The 24,224-nt window shown below is 41.4% G+C and overlaps 1 protein-coding gene across 1 annotated transcript in view; it reads right to left on the bottom strand.

The window, feature by feature from the left end:
- Window positions 1-24,224, bottom strand: part of Dscam1 (Down syndrome cell adhesion molecule 1) — a gene marked incomplete in the record, with an annotated part of 1,133,347 nt that overhangs the window by 759,566 nt on the left and 349,557 nt on the right. The window contains 1 exon segment of the mRNA XM_070098007.1: window positions 13,305-13,345. Within this exon segment, the coding sequence (XP_069954108.1) occupies window positions 13,305-13,345 (41 nt within the window).

Here is a 24,224-nt window from a genome sequence, read left to right as displayed (position 1 = left end):
AAATTATATATAAATATATATATAAATTATAAATATATATATAAATTATATATATATATATAAATTATATATATATATATAAATTATATATATATATAAATTATATATATATATAAATTATATATATATATAAATTATATATATATATAAATTATATATATATATAAATTATATATATATATAAATTATATATATATATAAATTATATATATATATATATAAATTATATATATATATAAATTATATATATATATAATATAAATTATATATATATATATATATATATATATATATATATAAATTATATATATAATTTATATATAAATTTATATATAAATTATATATATAAATTATATGTATATATATATATAAATTATATGTATATATATATATATAAATTATATGTATATATATATATATAAATTATATATATATATATAAATTATATATTTATATAAATTATGTATATATAAATTATATATATATGTATATATAAATTATATATATATAAATTATATATATATATAAATTATATATATATGTATATATAAATTATATATATATAAATTATATATATATGTATATATAAATTATATATATATATAAATTATATATATATGTATATATAAATTATATATATATATAAATTATATATATATGTATATATAAATTATATATATATAAATTATATATATATAATTTTTATATATATATATATTATATATATATATAAATTTATATATATATATATATATATATATATATATATAAATTATATATATATATATATAAATTATATATACACATATAAATTATATATACACATATAAATTATATATACACATAAATTATATATATATATATATATATATATATATATATATATATATATATATATATATATATATATATATATATATATATATATATATATATATATATATATATATATATATATATATGCAATAAGATCACAGTAAACAGGTGATTTCAGAATATGCAAAACAACCACTCTGAAAGAATAGAGAAATTCCAAGCGCTTTCGTGACTACTCACATTATCAAGGAACCTTGATAATGTGAGTAGTCACGAAAGCGCTTGGAATTTCTCTATTCTTTCAGAGTGGTTGTTTTGCATATATATATATATATATATATATATATATATATATATATATATATATATATATATATATATATATATATATATATATATATATATATATATATATATACATATATATAACACTGAGAGTAGCCAAAGGACTCGAACCCATGCTGCTTTGGCCTACCACATGGTGTGCGAAAACTCATGACGCCTTAATCCACTGGACAAGGATTGTATGGTCCAGTGGATTAAGGCGTCATGAGTTTTCGCCCACGATGAGGTAGGCCAAAGCAGCATGGGTCCGAGTCCTTGGCTAATCGCAGTGTTGCTATTGATCAATACCATATATATATATATAATATATATATATATATATATATATATATATATATATATATATATATATATAAATAACTTTCATGATGTAAGAAATGATAAAATCGCTTGGAAATTCATTATTTTATTTCACAATGGTTATTGTGCGCGAGACTGATGAGCTGGAAAATGTACAGAGAACTTTTACTGCCTGTATACATTCCATCGAGTATCTGAACTACTGGAAATGCTTGAAGACCCTTGAAATCTATTTCTTGTAATGCAAACGATAAAAGTACATACCAATTTACTCTTGGAAGATCCTGGAGGGACTGACCCCAATCCTGAACACCGAAGTCGCAATGACTAACAACAACAAGACTTGGCAGGTGGTGCAAAACTCCTTCACTAAAATGTAGGGGCACAACGAGTACACTACGAAAGAACTTGAGTGTCAAAGGTCCCCAGTTCCTCAACGCCCTCCCGGCTGTCTTAAGAGGGAGCTGGACAAATTCCTCATATCACTGCCTGACCTTGCTGTGGTTCTTACGTTGTATTTCATGTGGCCAGCAGAAACAGCCTTTTTATCAGGCTTTGACTCTCCAAGAGGCCTGGTCTGGGACCGGGCCACAAGGCCACTGACACCCAGAAACGTCCTTCAGGTATCCTCAGCAACCTATCAAAAGATTTTCATGTGATATTCGCGCTACTGGTTTAGTTTATTGCTACTGTTCTGCTCTCCCTTTGTGACAAGGGGCTATGTCTGCACCTTTTAAGACTTCTGCGATTTAACGTGAATCTAAGCTCTTACTCTAGTAAACACTTTAATACCACATTCCAGAATCAAACTCGGGTGCTGCGTCTGCAGACACGTCACGTCTGAATTCCTTTGCGAGTCTGGAGGATTTGTATTAATGTTAGACATACAATTTGTCGGGTGGGCAGAATTTCTGGAGAAAAAAAAAACTCTCTGGATCTCTCTACTAACTCTCACGGCATGAATAGGATTGCTTAACATGGATTTATGCTGTTCTTTCAACATTTTGCACAATAATTTGTAGTCTTCTGTATATATGTGAGTAGAAAGCAAATACTCTTCAAAAGAATTTTGCAAATCTGAGAAAGTATTTTGGGTGTTTCTGTCTGGTACAAATTATTATATGCAGAGTGAAGCATTAAACCCGAAGGGGTCATACAACACCTGGGAAACGGGAGGCAATCAGGTTAAATCTAAGGAAGAGGACTAATTCAAAGTCTTGGATCAAGAGCCCCTCACCAGCATCAAGAAATCTTTCATGAGGTTTGGTACTAATGCCTTTCTTTCCTGTTCTTTATCTGTGATTTCACGACATAGATTTTCTTTTCTTTGCTGTAATATTTGCTGCTTATTAACACATCAGTAGCAACCCTTTTCTTCATATATTTTTTTTTTTCCGCTCTGACTCCATGATATCTTTCGTTGTCTTTCTTATACCGACCACTTCACAAGTACCGACCACTTCACAAGTACCGACCACTTCACAAGTACCGACCACTTCACAAGTACCGACCACTTCACAAGTACCGACCACTTCACAAGTACCGACCACTTCACAAGTACCGACCACTTCACAAGTACCGACCACTTCACAAGTACCGACCACTTCACAAGTACCGACCACTTCACAAGTACCGACCACTTCACAAGTACCGACCACTTCACAAGTACCGACCACTTCACAAGTACCGACCACTTCACAAGTACCGACCACTTCACAAGTACCGACCACTTCACAAGTACCGACCACTTCACAAGTACCGACCACTTCACAAGTACCGACCACTTCACAAGTACCGACCACTTCACAAGTACCGACCACTTCACAAGTACCGACCACTTCACAAGTACCGACCACTTCACAAGTACCGACCACTTCACAAGTACCGACCACTTCACAAGTACCGACCACTTCACAAGTACCGACCACTTCACAAGTACCGACCACTTCACAAGTACCGACCACTTCACAAGTACCGACCACTTCACAAGTACCGACCACTTCACAAGTACCGACCACTTCACAAGTACCGACCACTTCACAAGTACCGACCACTTCACAAGTACCGACCACTTCACAAGTACCGACCACTTCACAAGTACCGACCACTTCACAAGTACCGACCACTTCACAAGTACCGACCACTTCACAAGTACCGACCACTTCACAAGTGCAGGTAAAACTGTAAACTGAGCTGGGGAAATTTTTGTGCTTGTATCAAACCAAATACTAAAATTATGGGAACTACTTAAATCTCATACACCATTTCCTGGAAAGAGGGTTAAATAAATATATCACATTTCATATTGAAAATACTGGAGAGACTGTTTCCAAATCTGCACACTTAAAGAACTTCTTACAAGAGCAAGGGACGTAGTACATTATGAAAAAAAAAAACACTGACAAATAAGGGACGAAATATGTATAATGAGAAATAACTAAATATACACCATGGGTCAAAGTCTTTCACGCACTTCAAATATAAGAATATAACAAACAGTAACGAATAACAGATTTTCGCCGTCTGGTTTCTAGACCAGATTTTTGTCTATTGCCTGTGCAACCAGGCTGTTGCTTTTAGCGGCCCGCTGGCCCACATATGCATCATAGCCTGGGTGATCTGGCCCTTGGTGGAGGTAGACATCCGGCTTCCTTTTAGAAGCCTCTACACTTATTCTGGCAATATTTCTGATATCTGCTGGTAGCAGATTAAACAATCTTAGCCCATGGATACTAACAGTATTCTCTTACTGTATCCATAGCACCTCTGCTTTTTACCGTGTTTAGTTTACACTTCTTCTCGTATCTTCTGTATCAGTCATTCCAGTACACTTTCAGGTAGTGAATAGACTTTGAACTAAGCCTTCACATGTAAATATTATCAGGCATCTTTCTCATCGCTCACGAGAATACATTCCAAGTGCTGCAAGGCATTTCCACTTTTTCTGTGAGGACAGTAACCGATTTCTATACCTTCTCCAGCTCTGAAATCTCTCCTGCCTCTAACAGAGCTGTCAGCATGGAACAATATTCTATACGAGAGTACAAGTGATTTGAATATCGTCACCATTTGCATATTTTTTTCTGTCTTAAAAGCTCTTATTATTCTGAGAACGTGGATTTTATCAGCAGCTAGACTATCAGTACCTGTAAACTGGGGGCGGGGATCCCTGGGCAGGACACAGCAGAGAGACAGGTTGCGCCTCCCTCAGGTACGTATTGGAGCGGGTGTCAGGTGGCAGCCGCGGCGCCTGACTCGATATCATCTCTGTCCCATTGAGTCAGGTTCCCAATGTGTGTCAGATGCATATGTGTGAGTTAGGTACACATGTAAGAGTCAGGTAAACAGGTGCGAGTCAGATAAATAGGTCAGTCAGGTAAACAGGTGCAAATCAGGCAGGTAAGAGAGATCAAGAGTCATCAGCGTTAAGAAGTCTCTACTTCATAGAATATCAATTTAAATAAGGCCATGCCGCCAAGTATTGACACAGTGAATGGGGTATTGTGCGTGCGTGCGTGCGTGCGTGTGTGTGTGTGTGTGTGTGTGTGTGTGTGTGTGTGTGTGTGTGTGTGTGTGTGTGTGTGTGTTAGTTACCATTTTGTCCTAGGCACATGTCGATTTGACACTAGGCCTGTTGTGTGTAGGTGTGTGTGTATTTGTGTGTTTCTGGAGTTTATCTGGAGAGAGTTCCGGGGGTCAACGCCCCCGCGGCCCGGTCTGTGACCAGGCCTCCTTAGGTCAGTGTCCCAGGATGCGACCCACACCAGTCGACTAACACCCAGGTACCCATTTTACTGATGGGGAACATAGACAACAGGTGGAAAGAAACACGTCCAATGTTTCTACTCTGGCTGGGAATCGAACCCAGGCCCTCACCGTGTGAAGCGAGAGCGTTAACCACCAGGCCACCAGAGCCTGTGTAGGTGTTAGTTACCATTTTGTCCTAGGCACATGTCTGTGTGTGTGTGTGTGTGTGTGTACTCACCTAGTTGTACTCACCTAGTTGAGGTTGCGGGGGTCGAGTCCGAGCTCCTGGCCCTGCCTCTTCACTGATCGCTACTAGGTCACTCTCCCTGAGCCGTGAGCTTTATCATACCTCTGCTTAAAGCTATGTATGGATCCTGCCTCCACTACATCGCTTCCCAAACTATTCCACTTACTGACTACTCTGTGGCTGAAGAAATACTTCCTAACATCCCTGTGATTCATCTGTGTCTTCAGCTTCCAACTGTGTCCCCTTGTTACTGTGTCCAATCTCTGGAACATCCTGTCTTTGTCCACCTTGTCAATTCCTCTCAGTATTTTGTATGTCGTTATCATGTCCCCCCTATCTCTCCTGTCCTCCAGTGTCGTCAGGTTGATTTCCCTTAACCTCTCCTCGTAGGACATACCTCTTAGCTCTGGGACTAGTCTTGTTGCAAACCTTTGCACTTTCTCTAGTTTCTTCACGTGCTTGGCTAGGTGTGGGTTCCAAACTGGTGCCGCATACTCCAATATGGGTCTAACGTATACGGTGTACAGGGTCCTGAACGATTCCTTATTAAGATGTCGGAATGCTGTTCTGAGGTTTGCTAGGCGCCCATATGCTGCAGCAGTTATTTGGTTGATGTGCGCTTCAGGAGATGTGCCTGGTGTTATACTCACCCCAAGATCTTTTTCCTTGAGTGAGGTTTGTAGTCTCTGACCCCCTAGACTGTACTCCGTCTGCGGCCTTCTTTGCCCTTCCCCAATCTTCATGACTTTGCACTTGGTGGGATTGAACTCCAGGAGCCAATTGCTGGACCAGGTCTGCAGCCTGTCCAGATCCCTTTGTAGTTCTGCCTGGTCTTCGATCGAGTGTATTCTTCTCATCAACTTCACGTCATCTGCAAACAGGGACACCTCAGAGTCTATTCCTTCCGTCATGTCGTTCACAAATACCAGAAACAGCACTGGTCCTAGGACTGACCCCTGCGGGACCCCGCTGGTCACAGGTGCCCACTCTGACACCTCGCCACGTACCATGACTCGCTGCTGTCTTCCTGACAAGTATTCCCTGATCCATTGTAGTGCCTTCCCTGTTATCCCTGCTTGGTCCTCCAGTTTTTGCACCAATCTCTTGTGTGGAACTGTGTCAAACGCCTTCTTGCAGTCCAAGAAAATGCAATCCACCCACCCCTCTCTCTCTTGTCTTACTGCTGTCACCATGTCATAGAACTCCAGTAGGTTTGTGACACAGGATTTCCCGTCCCTGAAACCATGCTGGCTGCTGTTGATGAGATCATTCCTTTCTAGGTGTTCCACCACTCTTCTCCTGATAATCTTCTCCATGATTTTGCATACTATACATGTCAGTGACACTGGTCTGTAGTTTAATGCTTCATGTCTGTCTCCTTTTTTAAAGATTGGGACTACATGTGTGTGTGTGTGTGTGTGTGTACTCATATGGTTGCAGGGATCAATTCATAGCTCCTGGTCCCGCCTTTTCGCTAGTTGCTACTACGTTCACTCCTGGCTTCGAGAGCCCTACCTTACTTCTTCTTAAAGCTATATCTGGATCCTGCCTCTTACTACTTTACTCTCCAGATCGTTCCATTTCCTGACAACTCTGAAGCTGAAGAAATACATTCTAACATCCTATGACTCATTTGAGTTTTCACTCATGTTCCTGTTTCCCATCTCTCAGACAGTTTGTCCCTGTTCACCTATCAATTCCTCTCAGCATTTTGCACGTTATCATATCACCCCTAGTTCTCCTGTCTTCCAGTGTCAGAGACTAGTCTCGCTGCAAACCATGGCAATTTCTCCAATTTCTAGACATGCTTGACCAGGTATATGCTCCATTTTGGTGCTGCGTAGTCCAGTATGGTTCTGACGTACACGGTGTATAGTGTCGTGAATGACTCAGATTTGCCAGACGCGCATTAGCTGAAGCAGTTATTTAGTTGATGTGCGCCTCAGGTGATATACCTGGAATAACACCCCAGTGTCCTCCTCGAGCGAGGTTTGCAGTCTCTGCCCCTTTCCTCGAGTCAGTACTCCGTCTGTGCGGTCTTCTCTGCCCTTCCCAAACTTTATAACTTTGCACCTGCTGGGATTGAACTCCAGCAGCCACTTATCAGACCAGACCTGCTACCTGTCCAGATCCATTAGTAGCCTTTCCTGGTCCACGTCTGCTTGTATTATCCTTATTAGTTTCACATCATTGTGTGTGTTTATATATATATATATATATATATATATATATATATATATATATATATATATATATATAATGTATATATATATGTGTGTGTGTGTGTGTGTGTGTGTGTGTGTGTGTGTGTGTGTGTGTGTGTGTGTGTGTGTGTGTGTGTGTGTGTGTGTGTTTTGCGCGCGCAATCACTGTGAAAGAATAGTGGAATTCCAAACGCTCTTGTGACTACTCACATTATCAAGGAACAATGATTGTTCCTTGACAATGTGAGCAGTCACGAAGCGCTTGGAATTTCCCTATTCTTTCATAGTGGTTGTTTCGCATATTCTGAAATCACCTGTTTACTGTGAAGGAGCTGTGAATCGACCCCTGTACCCACATACAGGTGAGTAAGCGCGCACACAAACCGGGATGGAAGTGTACACCATGAGGTGCTGGACACAAAACACAACTGAGGTGGTGAGGAGACTGCTAAGTGAGCTAGATACCTCAAATACGGTGGGACCGGACAACTCTCTGTGGATCCTGAGAAAGGGAGTAGAGGCACTGTGTGTGCCACTAACAACAATCTTCAACACATCTATCGAAACAGGGCAACTGCCTGAGGTGTGGAAGACAGCAAATGTAGTCACAATAGTTAAAAAAGTAAGGCAAGAGAGTGTGTGGTGGGTAGACTGCATTTTCTTGGCCAGTAAGGCGGCTTTCGACACCGTTCCGAACAAGAGATTAGTGTAGAAGTTAGAGGAGCAGGCAGGAATAACAGGAAAGGCACTGCATGGATCAGAATACCTGACAGGAAGGAAACGAGGAGGGATGGTACATGACGAGGTGTCAGAGTGGGTGCCTGTGGCGAGCAAGGTTCCACAAGGGTCAGTTCTAGGGTCTGTGTTGTTTCTAGTCTATGTGAATGACATGACGGAAGGGATAGATTCAGAGGTGCCCCTGTTTGCAGATGAAGTGAAGTTAATGCGGAGAATTCAGGTGGATGAGGATCAGGTAGGACTACAAAGTGATCTGGAGAGGAAGCAAGCCTAGTTCAATAACTGGTTCCTGGAGTTTATCCCCACCAAGTGCAAAGCTATAAAGACTGGGGAAGGTCAAAGTAGACTGCAGACAGTACAGGCTACGGGGCCAAAGACTGCCAACTTCACTTAAGAAAAAGGATCTTGGGGTGAGTATAATACTGAGGACATCTCCTGAGGTGCACACCAACCAAATAAGTGCTGCAGCATATGGGCGACTGACAAACCTAAAAACAGTGTTTTCACACCTAAGTAAGGAATCATTCAAGAAGCTGTACACCGTGTAAGTCAGGCCCATATTGGAGTACGAAGCATTAGCATTGAACCCTCACCTGGTCAAGCACGTCATGAAATTAAAGTGCAAAGGTTTGCAACAAGACTAGTCCGGAGCTAAGGAGTATGTCTACGAGGAGAGGCTACGGGAAATCAACCTGATGACAATGGAGGACAATAGGGATAGGGGGAACATGATAACGACACAAAAAAAAATACTGAGAGGAATTGATAAGGTGGTTAGGGACAGGTGGTGTCAAAGACGGGACACAGCAATAAGGGATCACAACTGGAAGATGAAAACTCAGATGAGTCACAGGGATGTTAGGAAGTATTTTTTTCATCAGTTATAGAGTTGTCAGGAAGCGGAACAATCTGTAATGTAGTGGAGGCAGGATCCATACATAGCTTTAAGATATACGATAAAGCTCGTGGAGCAGGAAGAGTGGACCTAGCAGCGACCAGCGAAGAGGGGGGGCCCCCAAGAGCTATGAATCGACCCCAGCAATCAAAAATAGGTGGGTAAAAATAGGTGAGTACACACACACAAAAGCTGCTAGTGGAGAAACTATAAACTGAAAATATCAACTGGAAATACATAGGTAATATCATTCACTCCATCACTGTCTTGCCAAAGGTGCACTTATACTACAGTAATAAAACTGCAACATATCAACACCTCGCCTTCAGAGCGCAGGCACTATATTTCCCACCTCTAGGACGCAAGTCCAGCTTGTTGGTTTCCCTGAATCCCTTCATAAATGTTACCTCACTCACACTCCAAGGCACCAAGTTTATTTCATTAAAATAAGTTTTGCAAGTGAACCACCAAACGAGAAACAATGTGTAGCTTTATGAAGTATTCTGAGGAATATATGATATTGTGGAAAACTACTTTCGTGGGTTAACCTACTGACCCGAACACCTCAGTGTACATTGACCTCAACACTGTGTATACTGACGTTTATTGTTACTCTATATTGAACTGTACCCTCAGTGTGTATCTAACATATACTGATCACTGCATAATGATCTTCACCTTCAGTGTATATAGACACAGTCCAGCCCTTGTGCGAGAATTGGCTGACGCCAGACTTTGGTGTTAATGTAGGAAAGAGGCTTAATCAGTGTTTGAGGGGTGTGGTGTGGAAACTAACCTGAAGCTTGGGGTGGGATGTGCCTGGGCCTCACACAGTAGAGCAACCTCTTGACCAACCTCACTCCTGAGCTTGTCGTACTGGGCCTGACGTGGCACTTTGGGTGGTCCACTCACCATCCCCTCTTGTGCCGTAAAGTATTATCAACACACAGAAACACACACACACACACACACACACACACACACACACACACACACACACACACACTTTAGATAGGGAGAATTAATCAAGAGAAAAGCAACATGGATTCAGGGAGTCAAGACTATTTTACATTTTTCTCCGAGGTGTGAATTTATTGGCGAACAACATTCATGTGAGTGAAAGTGTCGCTATGAAGTAGCATCACTGATGATATAAACTCCTTTCTTACCTACTTCATCATTCTCATATCACTAGTTTTATAAATTATCTCAGTAAAATAAATTCGGCATATTTTTTTCATAGAATGCAATGAACATAGAACACGATTATACTGTTCATAAAAGCAAGAGATCAAAATTCAGATTCTTTTATTAAGATCCAATCAAAGATATAGTGTAGGAATGTGTGTATAGTTGCACCAACCTGAAGCATATGAGCAATTTAAAACATTCTTGGCTTCTTTTCTATTTCCACCTTAACATAATCTAGAAAAACAGGCAGGAGCTCATGAAGGGAAGAGTACGACAGTGGATTAGAGTAGATAATACTTGATGGATTCAATGGACTTAGAGCGTAACAGTGAGTGGTGTACCACAGAGTTGTGTTGGGACCTCTAATGTTGTTGATTTATGTAGATGTTCTAATTGCTGGTACTGAATCATTTGTGTCCCTGTTTACTGACGATGTGGCAGATAAAACCAGCAGAAGAACGGAAAAGAACTCCAGGGATACCTGGGCAGGCTAAAAGAAAAAAAAAAGTTGTCAAGACCCCTGGAGTTCAATCTACATAAACGCAACGTTATGTTAATCGAATGAGAATGAAGACGAAAAACTGAATCAAGCTCAATATTGAAGAAAAAATCCATGTCAGAGAAAGAGACAAGAAAATTTAATTTTCTAAGAAGCTAATCTTAGAAGAGCATTTGGAAACCTAGACAAAGAATCTATCAGGACATTATAAACAACATATGCATTCCCGGTGTGGAGTCTCCACGTGATAAATCAGATTTCTCACCGAGGTACTTTTGGCGAGTTTTGCGAGGTTTTTGTACTCCCAGAGCCCGGCTCGTCTGGTGCTAGCCTGGTCAACCAGGTTATTACTGCTATCAGCCCGCTGGCCCAAATGTCTATTACAGCTTGGTTGATTTAACGCCTGGTGAAGATATTTGTCCAATTTCCACTTTAAGACTTCTAAGCTTGTTCCAGCAATGAAGAGATGCTAGAGAAACAACCTGGTGACCCCTGGAGAAGAAATCTAAGAATGTCATCATTACAACGAACAATACTACAAGCTGTTCAATGGTAAAACGTAACTGATCGTTTCCTCCCCCCTAGGTCTAATAAAGGGAAAAGGTAATATTACAGGGTGAGAACTAGAGGAAAATACTTAAGATAAATTAAATATATATCGAGAGAAAGTAGAATTTGTGCATGATTTACCTGTTATCTAATGTGTCCAGACCTGGTAGTCAATGTGCAGATGAACTTTAGGGACGGTAAGAAGCATTTCTTTAGTCTCAGTATGGTAGAGAAATGGAATGAACGAGACGAGAAAATGAAAAAAGGGTAGGTCCAAGCACAGCATAAAGAACAGGTACAAGACCCGCGAGGCCAGAACTCTGAATATGTTCATCAAGATAGGTCAGGAGGGACCGTGAGCAGTCTCTCGACCCATCTAACACAAAAAGCTGAAGCTTAGCTCCCCAAGCTTAGAGAGGTGAACACACAGGAGCTGGTATGGTTAACAACGCATCTTACCTGAAGACTGGGACTGGAGAGCCCTGGGCTTCACACAGCACAGCGAAGCTCTCACCCACACTTCGAGTGAACTGGTTGAACTTAGCTAGCGGAGGCACCTTGGGCGGCCCGCTTGACAAGGCATCTGACTCGAGTAAAGGATGGAAAGTCACACTGGGAACCCCATGACTCAGCGTGAGGGCTAAAAGATACACGACCATCACGTTCATAAACTAGGAACGCGTACCCCAGTGACGTCATCACAGCAAGTGGCAAGGACCCATATCAACAGTGATGCATGCAGAACAAGAAAGTAAAGTTTAAAGAGCGACCTACCTGAAGGAGGGGACGGGGAAGCCTTGGGCTTCACACAGCACAGCGAAGCTCTCACCCACACTTCGTGTGAACTGGTCGAACTTAGCTACTGGCGGCACTTTGGGTGGCCCACTTGACAAGGCGTCTGACTCAGAGTAAAGGATGGAAAGTCACACTGGGAGCATCAAGACTCAGTGTGAGGGCTAAAAGATACACATATCCAAGATGCATGATTATTACTAGGAACGTGTACCCTGTGACGTCAGTTTTAGCAAGAGGCCACCTGAAAAAGGGTTCACACACGCTGTAATCCTTGTGAAGGAAAGTGTAACGCCTAAGGAATGACCCACCTGAAGGAGGGCACGGGATTAGCTTGGGCTGGGCAGAACATGGCCAGGCCATGGCCCCTGGCTCTGGTGTACTGTAGTAGTTTGGCCAGATCTGCCACCTGAGGCGGACCGCTCGAGACGCCAGCTGATGCACACAATACTGGTCACTTAAACTACCACCACCAGTTTCACTCGCAATGCCACTAATCATTCTCATTCTGCCTAAGGGATAGGGAGCCCGAAGCTGCCTGGGGAATTTATATTTATATATATATATATATATATATATATATATATATATATATATATATATATATATATATATATATATATACACATAGTGAACAAGCGATACAGGATGCAAAACAACCACAGGGGGGAGCTGAATGATAGCTCTAGGCCTTTTGTGTTGCAATCAACACATAAGGAGCTCGCAATGTTGCAAAAATGTGTAGGTTCCAGCAGATTCGTTCGGGGGAACGTTCTTGCCAAGAACATTCCACCTAACGAATCTCACTACAATATCCTGATGTGCTGATTGCAACACGAAAGGCCTAGAGCTCTCATTCAGCTCCCCCTTTGGTAGTTTTGCAAGTTTTCACAAGAGCAGGCGAAATATACACAAACAATGATCTCTGCCCGAAGGAGACTCGAACCTACGAACCTTGGAACAAGGTACGCAGTGCTTTACCATCCTCACCACATTGGACCAATACCTTGGCGCCCAGCTCACTCTAGACGTTGATCCAAGGCAGCCAGCTTTCAGGCGGGAGGCTTACAGCTTTTCATCTCATCTACTGCATGCATCGACCAACTAGAGATTTTAACAATGCAAGGATTTCGAAAGACAGGGGACAGGAGTAAATTTTGTGATCGTCTCATATGTCTAGTCTCCGGCTTAATTTAGTTTGGGCTCTTTTCTTCTCAGAAGAGTTTGCTACCGGCTTCTGGGAACCACCCAGTTCTGTTGTTACCCTGCGACTCTCGTCAGTGCTACAACAGATTTCCCTATTCATCTCTTCCCTACACACGATGCCAACAATGCCACTTGCAGTTTTTAGGCCAAAATAAAAAGAAGGAAAGATACGCAGACATAATGCAACAACCGAGATGAACACTGTACGCAAGACTTCCTGACTCGTATAAACGCCAGAGTGACCCAGAACAATGATATGCACGATAACCACCTTATCAGATTCTGCCGGAAGAGACAACCTTTGAGCGGGATGTATAAGAGTTGTGGCAGAGGTGTGAATCGCTACTTGACTATCGGAAAGAGGTGAGCTGCCACTTAACTGAAGGTCGGGAGGTGAACTACCACCTAACTGAAGGTTAGGAGATGAGCTAAAAGTTTACCCAAAGGTAGGAAGAGGGTGCGATTGATCCTAACGTAGGTGTAAGCTGCCACTTACTTGATATTCAAGAGGGGAGAGAGTTTTGCCACAACTGTGAGCTATCACTTACCTAAATAGGGAGTGTGCTGCAATTTACCTACCTGAATGACGTTCCCGGAAGTCAATGCCCCCGTGGCCTGGTCCCAGACGGGGGTCTTCTGAAGGAAAGTCCTGATCAACCAGGCTGGTATTGCTGGCCGCATGCAGGTCAACATACTAAGTACAGCCCGGCTGATCAGGCACTGATCTGGGGTACTTGTCCAGTTCCCTCTTGAAGACTGCCAGATGTTTGTTGGTAATTCCCCTTATGCACGGAGGAAGGGACTGACCTGCCACTTACCATAGGTCGGAATGTGCACCCGAGTCTGACACAGATGTTAGCTGCAATTTACCTGTAGGTCGGGAGAGGGTGTGCTTGAGCCTGGCACAGGAGAGAGAAACTGCTGCCTGATGCCCTGATGTTGGTGGACAGCCTGGAGGACATAGCCACCTGCGGCCCTCCACTCGACATTGGCTCTGTTGGTGCCCCGCCACATCATTACTCAGCTATCTCTGGCTTCTACACTTTCAGCCCACTCTCATCTGTGTTTCCCCCTCTCACACGTGTAGCCCAAGTTCAACACTTGTATCATGTGTCAAGAGGGTGACACTACCACAGTTCCTCCCTGTGTTATTCAACACTTACGTTGTTGCAACATGAAGAAGACATGCACAAGAAAAGACGTTTAACGAGACAATATACCGATGGAGAACCCTGGCAAAGTCTAGAACCTTAGCAAAATTGAAAATCCTGTAGAGAACCCTAGAACAGTGATAGATCCTTTAGAAAACCCTCTGAGTGGCAGATTCTGTTGAGAACCCTAAATTTAGATTTTTGCCACCGAAGTGGCTAGCAAACTGGCAACCCCCATAAAAAACTAGCATTGGCAAACCCTATAAATAACCTAGCAAAGTGGCAGGCTTTATACCTGGAGATACCTGGTGAGGGTTTCGGAGATCAACGCCCCCGCGGCCCGGTCTTACAGAGAATCCTAGCAAAGTGGCAAACCCTTCAGAAAACCCTAGCCAAGTGGCAGACCCTGCAGTGAACCTTACCAAAGTAGAAGACCCTGTAGTGAGCCCTAGCCAGGTGAAGGGATCCTGTAGCGAACCCTACCTAGGTGAAGGACCCTGTAGTTTAACCCTAGCCAAGTGAGGGACCCCTGTAGTGAACCCCTAACATGGTGAAGGGCCCTGTAGTTAACCCTAGCAAGGTGAAGGACTTTGTAGTTAACACTAGCAAGATAAGGGAACCCCTATAGTAAACCCTAGCAAGGTGAGGGGAACCCTAGCAAGGTGAGGGGAACCCTAGCAAGGTGAGGGGAACCCTAGCAAGGTGAGGGGAACCCTAGCAAGGTGAGGGGAACCCTAGCAAGGTGAGGGGAACCTTAGCAAGGTGAGGGGAACCTTAGCAAGGTGAGGGGAACCTTAGCAAGGTGAGGGGAACCTTAGCAAGGTGAGGGGAACCTTAGCAAGGTGAGGGGAACCTTAGCAAGGTGAGGGGAACCCTAGCAAGGTGAAGGACGTTTATATATTACATGTAACAATGCCATCTTTATACATTAAATATGCTACAAATATAAATGCAAGTAACTAAGTATATTGATGATAAATTAGACATGTGCAACTCTTGGGCATCTTTATTGAGGAAACGTTCTCCTGTTCAAGTTTCTCCTTTGTATGGACTGATGAAGCCACTGTGTGGCGAAACGTTTCCTCAAAGATACCCAAGAGTTGCACATGTGTCTAATTTATCAACGTGTCGGTTCTCTGAACCATTCATCTACAATAAGTGTATTGATACAGCCTAAACTAAAGCACAGAATAAAGTAATGAATGCAAAAATTGCAGTATCTGATGGCTGTAAAATTCCTGGTCTCTGTCGTGTCCAGGTGAAATATTTTCCCAAAGAAATATTTAGTAATTTATGCTCCTATTATAATGACTTTTACTACTGATGACCTACCGTTTTCAAATACACGATTAAAATACGGAAAATACGATAGTCACATAAAAATTAAGATGCATAATAGGCACGAAAAGACGGTTGCCTGGAAGGTCTTTGAAAAAAACTTCATAATCTCGGTTCACAAATTTGTCAGTTCCATACTGGACAGTTCTTACTTATCATACTTTATGCATTTTTTTTACACATGACCTGTATTACGTATTAATATCAACAACAAAAAAATGTTTTTTAACACGTCGGCCATTTCCCACCGAGGCAGGGTGATCCAAAAAGGAAAAAAACTTTCATCATCATTCAACACTTCCAACATCATTCATGGTATAAACCTTGGTAATAAATACCGACAAGTTGGTTTAGAAAAGCACATATGCAAACACTACGACATATTTATTAGAAAACATTTCAGTCCTGGGACGTTTTCTAATAAGTATGTCCTAGTGTTTGCTTACGTTTTTATCTAAACCATCATTCATACATAATCACTGTCTTTGCAGAGGCGCTCAGATACGACAGTTTAGATATCCCTCTAAACTGCCAATATCCCAAACCCCTCCTTTAAAGTGCAGGCATTGTACTTTCCATCTCCAAGACTTAAGTCCGGCTAACCGGTTTCCCTGAATCCCTTCACAAAATATTACCCTGCTCACACTCTAACAGCTCGTCAGGTCCCAAAAACCATTCGTCCCCATTCACTATCTAACACGCTTACACATACTTGCTGGAAGTCCAAGCTCATTGCACACAAAACCTCCTTTACTCCCTCCCTCTAACCTTTCCAAGGACGACCCCAACCCTGCCTTCCTCCCCCTCCCCCTTCAGATTTATATGCTCTCCAAGTCATTCTACTTTGTTCCTTCCTCTCTAAATGACCAAGCCACCTCAACAACTCCTCTTCAGCTCTCTAATACTTTTAGTAGTTCCGCACCTCTTCCTAATTTCCAAACTACGAATTCTTTGCAATAATATTTACATCCCACATTAGCCTTAGACACGACATTTCCCCTGACTGCAGCGTCCTTGCTGCAGTATTTGCAACCCATGCTTCATATCCATAAAGTGTTGGCACCACTATACTCTCGTACATTCCCTTCTTTGCGTCCACGGATAACATTTTATGTCTCCACAGATACCTCAACGCACCACTCACTTTTTTCCTTCATCATCTTTATGGTTAACCTCATCCTTCACAAACCCATTAGCTTACAACTCCCAAATATCTGAACACATTCACTTCTTCCATACTCCCTCCCTCCAATGTGATATCCATTTTTTCTTTACCTAAATTGTTTGGTAGCCTCATCACTTAACTCTTATCTATGTTCGCTTTCAACTTTCTTTACACACCCTCCCAAACTAATTCACTAACCTTCGCAACTCCAGATTCTTCCAAAAGCACAATATCAGCAAAAAGTAACTGTCTCAACTCCCATTTTACATCTGATTCCCCTTAATTTAATCGCATCCCTCTCAACTTTTACAACCCCATCTATAAAAATTATGGCACAAAAATAATGTGGAGTTTTCGTTTATCAATTACATTATGAAAATTATAATTTACTTTCTACCACAAAAAAAATTATATTGTAACTGCGGATTATAATCCAGCGGGAGCAAATTTTAACTTGAATTAGTTCCATGTGTGTTACCAAGTTAAAATATTTCTCTTAATTTTAGATCAATTTCTCAGAAGCTGGTCCTCGCATTTTTTTTTTTTTTTTTTTGGGGGGGGGGGGGGGTTTCGTATGAATCAGTAAATTAAAAATATGCCACAAAGCTTCCATATGTAGACATTAAGGAGTACAGGTATTTGTTGGAGAAGTATGAGAAATTAAGAGCAAGAAAATACTGCCACTATGTGAAGATGGTCTAGCGTCGTCTGGGAAGCAAAGGCCACAACCTGGCCAAACAAAGGTAGCGTCTCAGAAACAAAATGTCTAACTACAAGTGCTAACAAGACAACAGCACGTGTGAAAGAAATCACCCTACTTCCCGTGTGACCAAGGACAGATGACGACTCACTGTGTGTAAACAAGGTCCCAATACTCTTTACTACCTGTTTAAAAGGTCGTAACCTAACCTGTACTGAGGAGGCGGAGAGGCTTGGACGGAACAGAACAAGGTGAAGCTGGTGCCGGCTGGCTTGAACTCCGTCACAACCTTCTCCTTGGAAGGCAGCTTGGGTACTGAAGTCCCCACAGGCTCTTGGTAAATAACACAAGTTTTCCACTCATTATAGAAGCTGATAAAAATTAAACAAACAAGGATCCCTGTTGTGTAGGGATTATCAGATACACTTTCCTTCTCACCACATACAACTACCCAGGAACCAGAGCTGTGGTTCAGCAGCCAAACAAGTGAGCCTGGAATTGTTGGCAGTTCATTTACATTTTTTTTTTTTTTGCATATTCATTATCGTAAAGGGTCCAGGATACAGGATCCCAGGAATGCCTCCATGGCAACATGCACATTTTGTGGTTAATGAAGAGAGACAACCAGCAAATGGAAACTTTGTTTAGGCGGCATTTGGCCTACAGCACGGATTTCTGATCCATGCTGCTGTTGCTATTACGGCGGCGGCAGTGGCACCTGCTGCTGCTTGCTGTTACCGGTGCAACAACTACTACTAATACTAAACATGCCAGGGGGTGGATAAACAAGATATGTGCCATTCCTAGCAAAGTTTATTGGGGTAAGGTTTTGCCTGTGCAGCAAACTTTAAATACAAATTAATTAGGGTGAATTCTAATCAGAAGACAGGTGCAGCATTATCGTAACATGTGGGCCTGTCATTATCGTAACATGTGGGCCTGTCATTATCGTAACATGTGGGCCTGTCATTATCGTAACATGTGGGCCTGTCATTATCGTAACATGTGGGACTGTCATTATCGTAACATGTGGGCCTGTCATTATCGTAACATGTGGACCTGTCATTATCGTAACATGTGGGACTGTCATTATCGTAACATGTGGGCCTGTCATTATCGTAACATGTGGGCCTGTCATTATCGTAACATGTGGACCTGTCATTATCGTAACATGTGGGACTGTCATTATCGTAACATGTGGGCCTGTCAATATCGTAACATATGGGCCTGTCATTATCGTAACATGTGGACCTGTCATTATCGTAACATGTGGGACTGTCATTATCGTAACATGTGGGCCTGTCATTATCGTAACATATGGGCCTGTCATTATCGTAACATGTGGGCCTGTCATTATCGTAACATGTGGGCCTGTCATTATCGTAACATGTGGGCCTGTCATTATCGTAACATGTGGGCCTGTCATTATCGTAACATGTGGACCTGTCATTATCGTAACATGTGGGACTGTCATTATCGTAACATGTGGGCCTGTCATTATCGTAACATGTGGGCCTGTCATTATCGTAACATGTGGGCCTGTCATTATCGTAACATGTGGGCCTGTCATTATCGTAACATGTGGGCCTGTCATTATCGTAACATGTGGGCCTGTCATTATCGTAACATGTGGGCCTGTCATTATCGTAACATGTGGGCCTGTCATTATCGTAACATGTGGGCCTGTTATTATCGTAACATGTGGGCCTGTCATTATCGTAACATGTGGGCCTGTCATTATCGTAACATGTGGGCCTGTCATTATCGTAACATGTGGGCCTGTCATTATCGTAACATGTGGGCCTGTCATTATCGTAACATGTGGGCCTGTCATTATCGTAACATGTGGGCCTGTCATTATCGTAACATGTGGGCCTGTCATTATCGTAACATGTGGGCCTGTCATTATCGTAACATGTGGACCTGTCATTATCGTAACATGTGGGACTGTCATTATCGTAACATGTGGGCCTGTCATTATCGTAACATATGGGCCTGTCATTATCGTAACATGTGGACCTGTCATTATCGTAACATGTGGGACTGTCATTATCGTAACATGTGGGCCTGTCATTATCGTAACATATGGGCCTGTCATTATCGTAACATGTGGGCCTGTCATTATCGTAACATGTGGGCCTGTCATTATCGTAACATGTGGGCCTGTCATTATCGTAACATGTGGGCCTGTCATTATCGTAACATATGGGCCTGTCATTATCGTAACATGTGGGACTGTCATTATCGTAACATGTGGGCCTGTCATTATCGTAACATGTGGGCCTGTCATTATCGTAACATGTGGGCCTGTCATTATCGTAACATGTGGGCCTGTCATTATCGTAACATGTGGGCCTGTCATTATCGTAACATATGGGCCTGTCATTATCGTAACATGTGGGCCTGTCATTATCGTAACATGTGGGCCTGTCATTATCGTAACATGTGGGCCTGTCATTATCGTAATATATGGGCCTGTCATTATCGTAACATATGGGCTCTGCTAACATGTGATGACGTATTCAATTGCACCTTTCCTCTTATTCCTTCATCTTTATGCCTCTGTATTAGACTGGTAATGCTTGCTGCGTAGGCGAAGAGCCTTCATAAGAACATAAGAAAGAAGGAACATTGCAACGGGCCTACTGACCCATGCGGAGCAGGTCCATGTACCCCCCCTCCCGGATTAGCCCAATGACCCACCCAGTCTGGTCACCTCCAATCAAGGAAGGAGCACGGCACCAGACCCAGCAGCACAAGCTAGTCAGGTCCAACTCACACCCACCCACACCCATGTATTTATCTAACCTATTATTAAAACTACACAACGTTTTAGCCTGAATAACTGTACTCGGGAGTTTGTTCCACTCATCCACAACTCTATTACCAAACCAGTGCTTTCCTATATCCTTCCTGAATCTGAATTTTTCCAACTTGAAACCATTGCTGGGAGTCCTGCCTTGGCGGGAAATTTTCAGCACGCTATTTACATCCCCTTTATTTATTCCTGTTTTCCATTTATATACCTCGATCATATCCCCCCTAATTCTACGCCTTTTGAGAGAGTGCAGATTCAGGGACCTCAGTCTATCCCCCTAGGGAAGATTTCTGATACATGGGATCATCTTTGTCATCCTCCTTTGTACGTTTTCCAGAGCATTTATACCCATTCTGTAATACGGTGACCAGAACTGTGCAGCATAGTCTAAATGAGGCCTAACCAAGGATATATAGAGTTGAAGAACAACCTGAGGACTTCTATTATTTATACTTCTAAATATGAAGCCAAGAATTCTGTTAGCTTTATTGCGAACCCTAATACACTGTTGTCTTGGTTTTAGATTACTGCTAACCAGAACTCCTAAATCCTTTTCGCAATCAGTAGTATTAAGATCTACATTATTTAGCCTATATGTCGCACGGTTATTTTCCTGTCCAACATTTAGAACTTTGCATTTGTCTATATTAAACTGCATCTGCCACTTCTCCGACCATTGCATCAGTCTATTCAAATCCTCCTGGAGTGCTCTAGTGTCCTCATTAGAATGAATTGGACGGCCTATTTTGGTGTCATCACCAAATTTGCTTATGTCGCTATTTATTCCCTCATTTATGTCGTTTATGTAAATTGTGAACAACAACGGGCCCAACACTGACCCCTGAGGAACACCGCTTGTGACGTGCCCCCATTCTGATTTCTCCCCATTTATGCAAACTCTCTGCTGCCTATTTGTCAGCCATGCCTCTACCCAGGAAAAAAATTTCTCCTCCTATTCCGTGTGCCCTAAGTTTCCTCAATAGCCTCTGATGTGGAACTTTATTGAAAGCCTTACTGAAGTCCATATACACAATATCATATTCATTACCATGATCTACCTCCTCAAACACCTTAGTGAAAAATGTTAGTAAATTCGTAAGACAGGAACGCCCTTTTGTAAAACCGTGTTGAAATTCATTAATCAATCTGTGCCTATCAATATGGCTACGAATTGCTTCGGCAATTGTTGATTCCATAAATTTTCCCCACTATGGAGGTAAGTCTTATTGGTGTATAGTTCAAAGCCAGGGACCTGTCACCTGCCCAGTGTGGCACATGTACGTATCTCTAGTTCCGTTTCAGTATCCCATTCACAATTGTTAAGTTATAACATGCATACTGCTGGTATATCCTGCACACGCTGTTTATACTGCTCACTTACCCAAGAATGTAACCATTCCTTTTTTACCAATGATCTCGTCTAAAATCAAATATATGATAAAAGTGACCAGTTACATTTTAGATTGCATTTGCATTTATAATCTTCATTTTTATTTAAACTGTGTTTGGTTTGCTATCCTTATAACCATAAGCGAACTTTTGTTTATAGCACATAATTCGTATTTTACTTTTATATCTACTCGATAGTCAACGTGGCATTGAAAAGCTTGTCTCTGAAGACTGCTTCTTCTATATTTCCGCTTTTACTTCTATCAGCTGTGTAGCTATTTCATGTTTATATTCATAATTTTAGATAAAAAATACACTGATTATCAGTTTGCAAAACTGTTGCAACATTTAATACCAGGTTAAATATAGATTGAAAATATAAACGTCACAATGTTACTTTACCGTACTTTTGCTATACTTTGAAGTTTTTCGAGTTTGCTACCCCAGTAGCCTGACCCTAGACAAGGCTTGTTTGGTGCTTGCCTGATCAACCAGGTTGTTACTATTGGTTGCCCGTTGGTCCCCATATCCATCACATCCTAGTTGATCTGACATTTGGAAAAGTACATGTCGAATTTCCTCTTAACTATTCTACACTTGTTTAGGCACTATTTGTGATATATTGTGGTAGTGTTAAATAGTTAGGGCCACAGATGTTGTTGGATGTTAAATTTAACAAAAGATCTTCCTGGCGAGTTTACAATGACCCAAAAAAAAATAATGCTCTGGATGAGAAAAACCAAAGATTCGGATGTTTAAACCATCGAAAAATTCATATTAGAAATGAAATTATGACCAAAAACGATGTGTCCATTTTCCTAGCTGTTATCTGCAAAATATTCAATTCTGCCATCATGGCATTTATTATATCCTATTTAAGAGAACCATAACAACAACAAATCTGTAAAAATAATAAAATAACTAAAAAAAAATGGAGTAGTAACAATTCGAGGTTCACTTACAAAGCGATGTGTTGGCTGTCAGAAAACAGCCCCCACAGCTCGTGCTGCAAGTGCTGACTCAAGTAATGGGTACTCACCGATTTTAGTTGTGGGGAATCGATTCTCAGCTCCTGACCTTGCTGCTTAAATTATTTTAACCAGCATTACTGATTTCTGACTTCTTGGGTCTTATACTTATTCTTTCAAATTTGTGTCCAAGTTCTTCATGTACACTACTTCCTACAACTCCTTCCACGGTTTTACCACATTGAAACTAAACATCTCTATGACATCTGTTTTCAGTTTCCACCTCTGTTTTATGTCTGGGTCTTTTAAAACCTTAATGGGACATAGAGCGCCCTATCAATTCCACCTAAAAAAAATTTTATGTATGTAATATTAGTCAAGCGCCCCCTCACCCTGTCCTTATAGTGAATTCTTTAAAAGTCTGCACCTAGTACAGTGTCAACCTTTAAACCCTTTTAAGTTTCTGCGTACGTTTGGTAGGCAACATGTCAATGCCAGAACCACATGATGATGGGCCTAATGTATCTCGAGCATACAATTCCGTGGGATTCTATATTTAAGTCGTAATAAAGTTGGTAGAATTACCGACAATATGTAAAGTAAAAGGACACAAGTGCAACTAATGTGACATTTATTGTGGCAACGTTTCGCTCTCCAGGAGCTTTATCAAGCCATTACAAACAATACATGGACACAGAGGGTATATAAAGGCTCAGAGTGAGGTGAATACTAGTGAGGTACCATTTCGATGTTCACTAGTGGTAGTAGTAGCAGTAGTAGTAGTAGTAGTGGTAGTGACAAAAGTAATACAATATGGTAGAGCAATTAATTCGTACATGAGTAAAAGGATATAAAAGCTATTACTTGGGTAACATAAAAATAGGTTGGACAAATATAAACTGGAATGAGGCAGGTTGTTTCAGTGTTCACTCTCTGTGCTTTGTGTAGTATAACAGGAGACTATGTGATGGCAGGGTTTACTGTTTTCAGGAGGATTCTTGCTAAGACTTCGGAGATGGTGAAGCTGCCGTTGTTTTGTTTAATTGTATTCGAAACAGCGATCAGTGCTGATTCAAGGCACTTGCGTGTGCGGAAATTAGTTTCTTTTATCACTAATTGGGCGTCTCTGAATTTCATAAGATGATTGGTGGAATTTCGGTGTTGTA

The sequence above is a fragment of the Cherax quadricarinatus genome, chromosome 4 (genome assembly GCF_038502225.1).
Source record: "Cherax quadricarinatus isolate ZL_2023a chromosome 4, ASM3850222v1, whole genome shotgun sequence".
Taxonomy (NCBI): Eukaryota; Metazoa; Arthropoda; class Malacostraca; order Decapoda; family Parastacidae; genus Cherax; species Cherax quadricarinatus.
The sequence above is the reverse complement of the archived record's forward strand: the minus strand, read 5'-3'. Positions and strand labels throughout refer to the sequence as shown.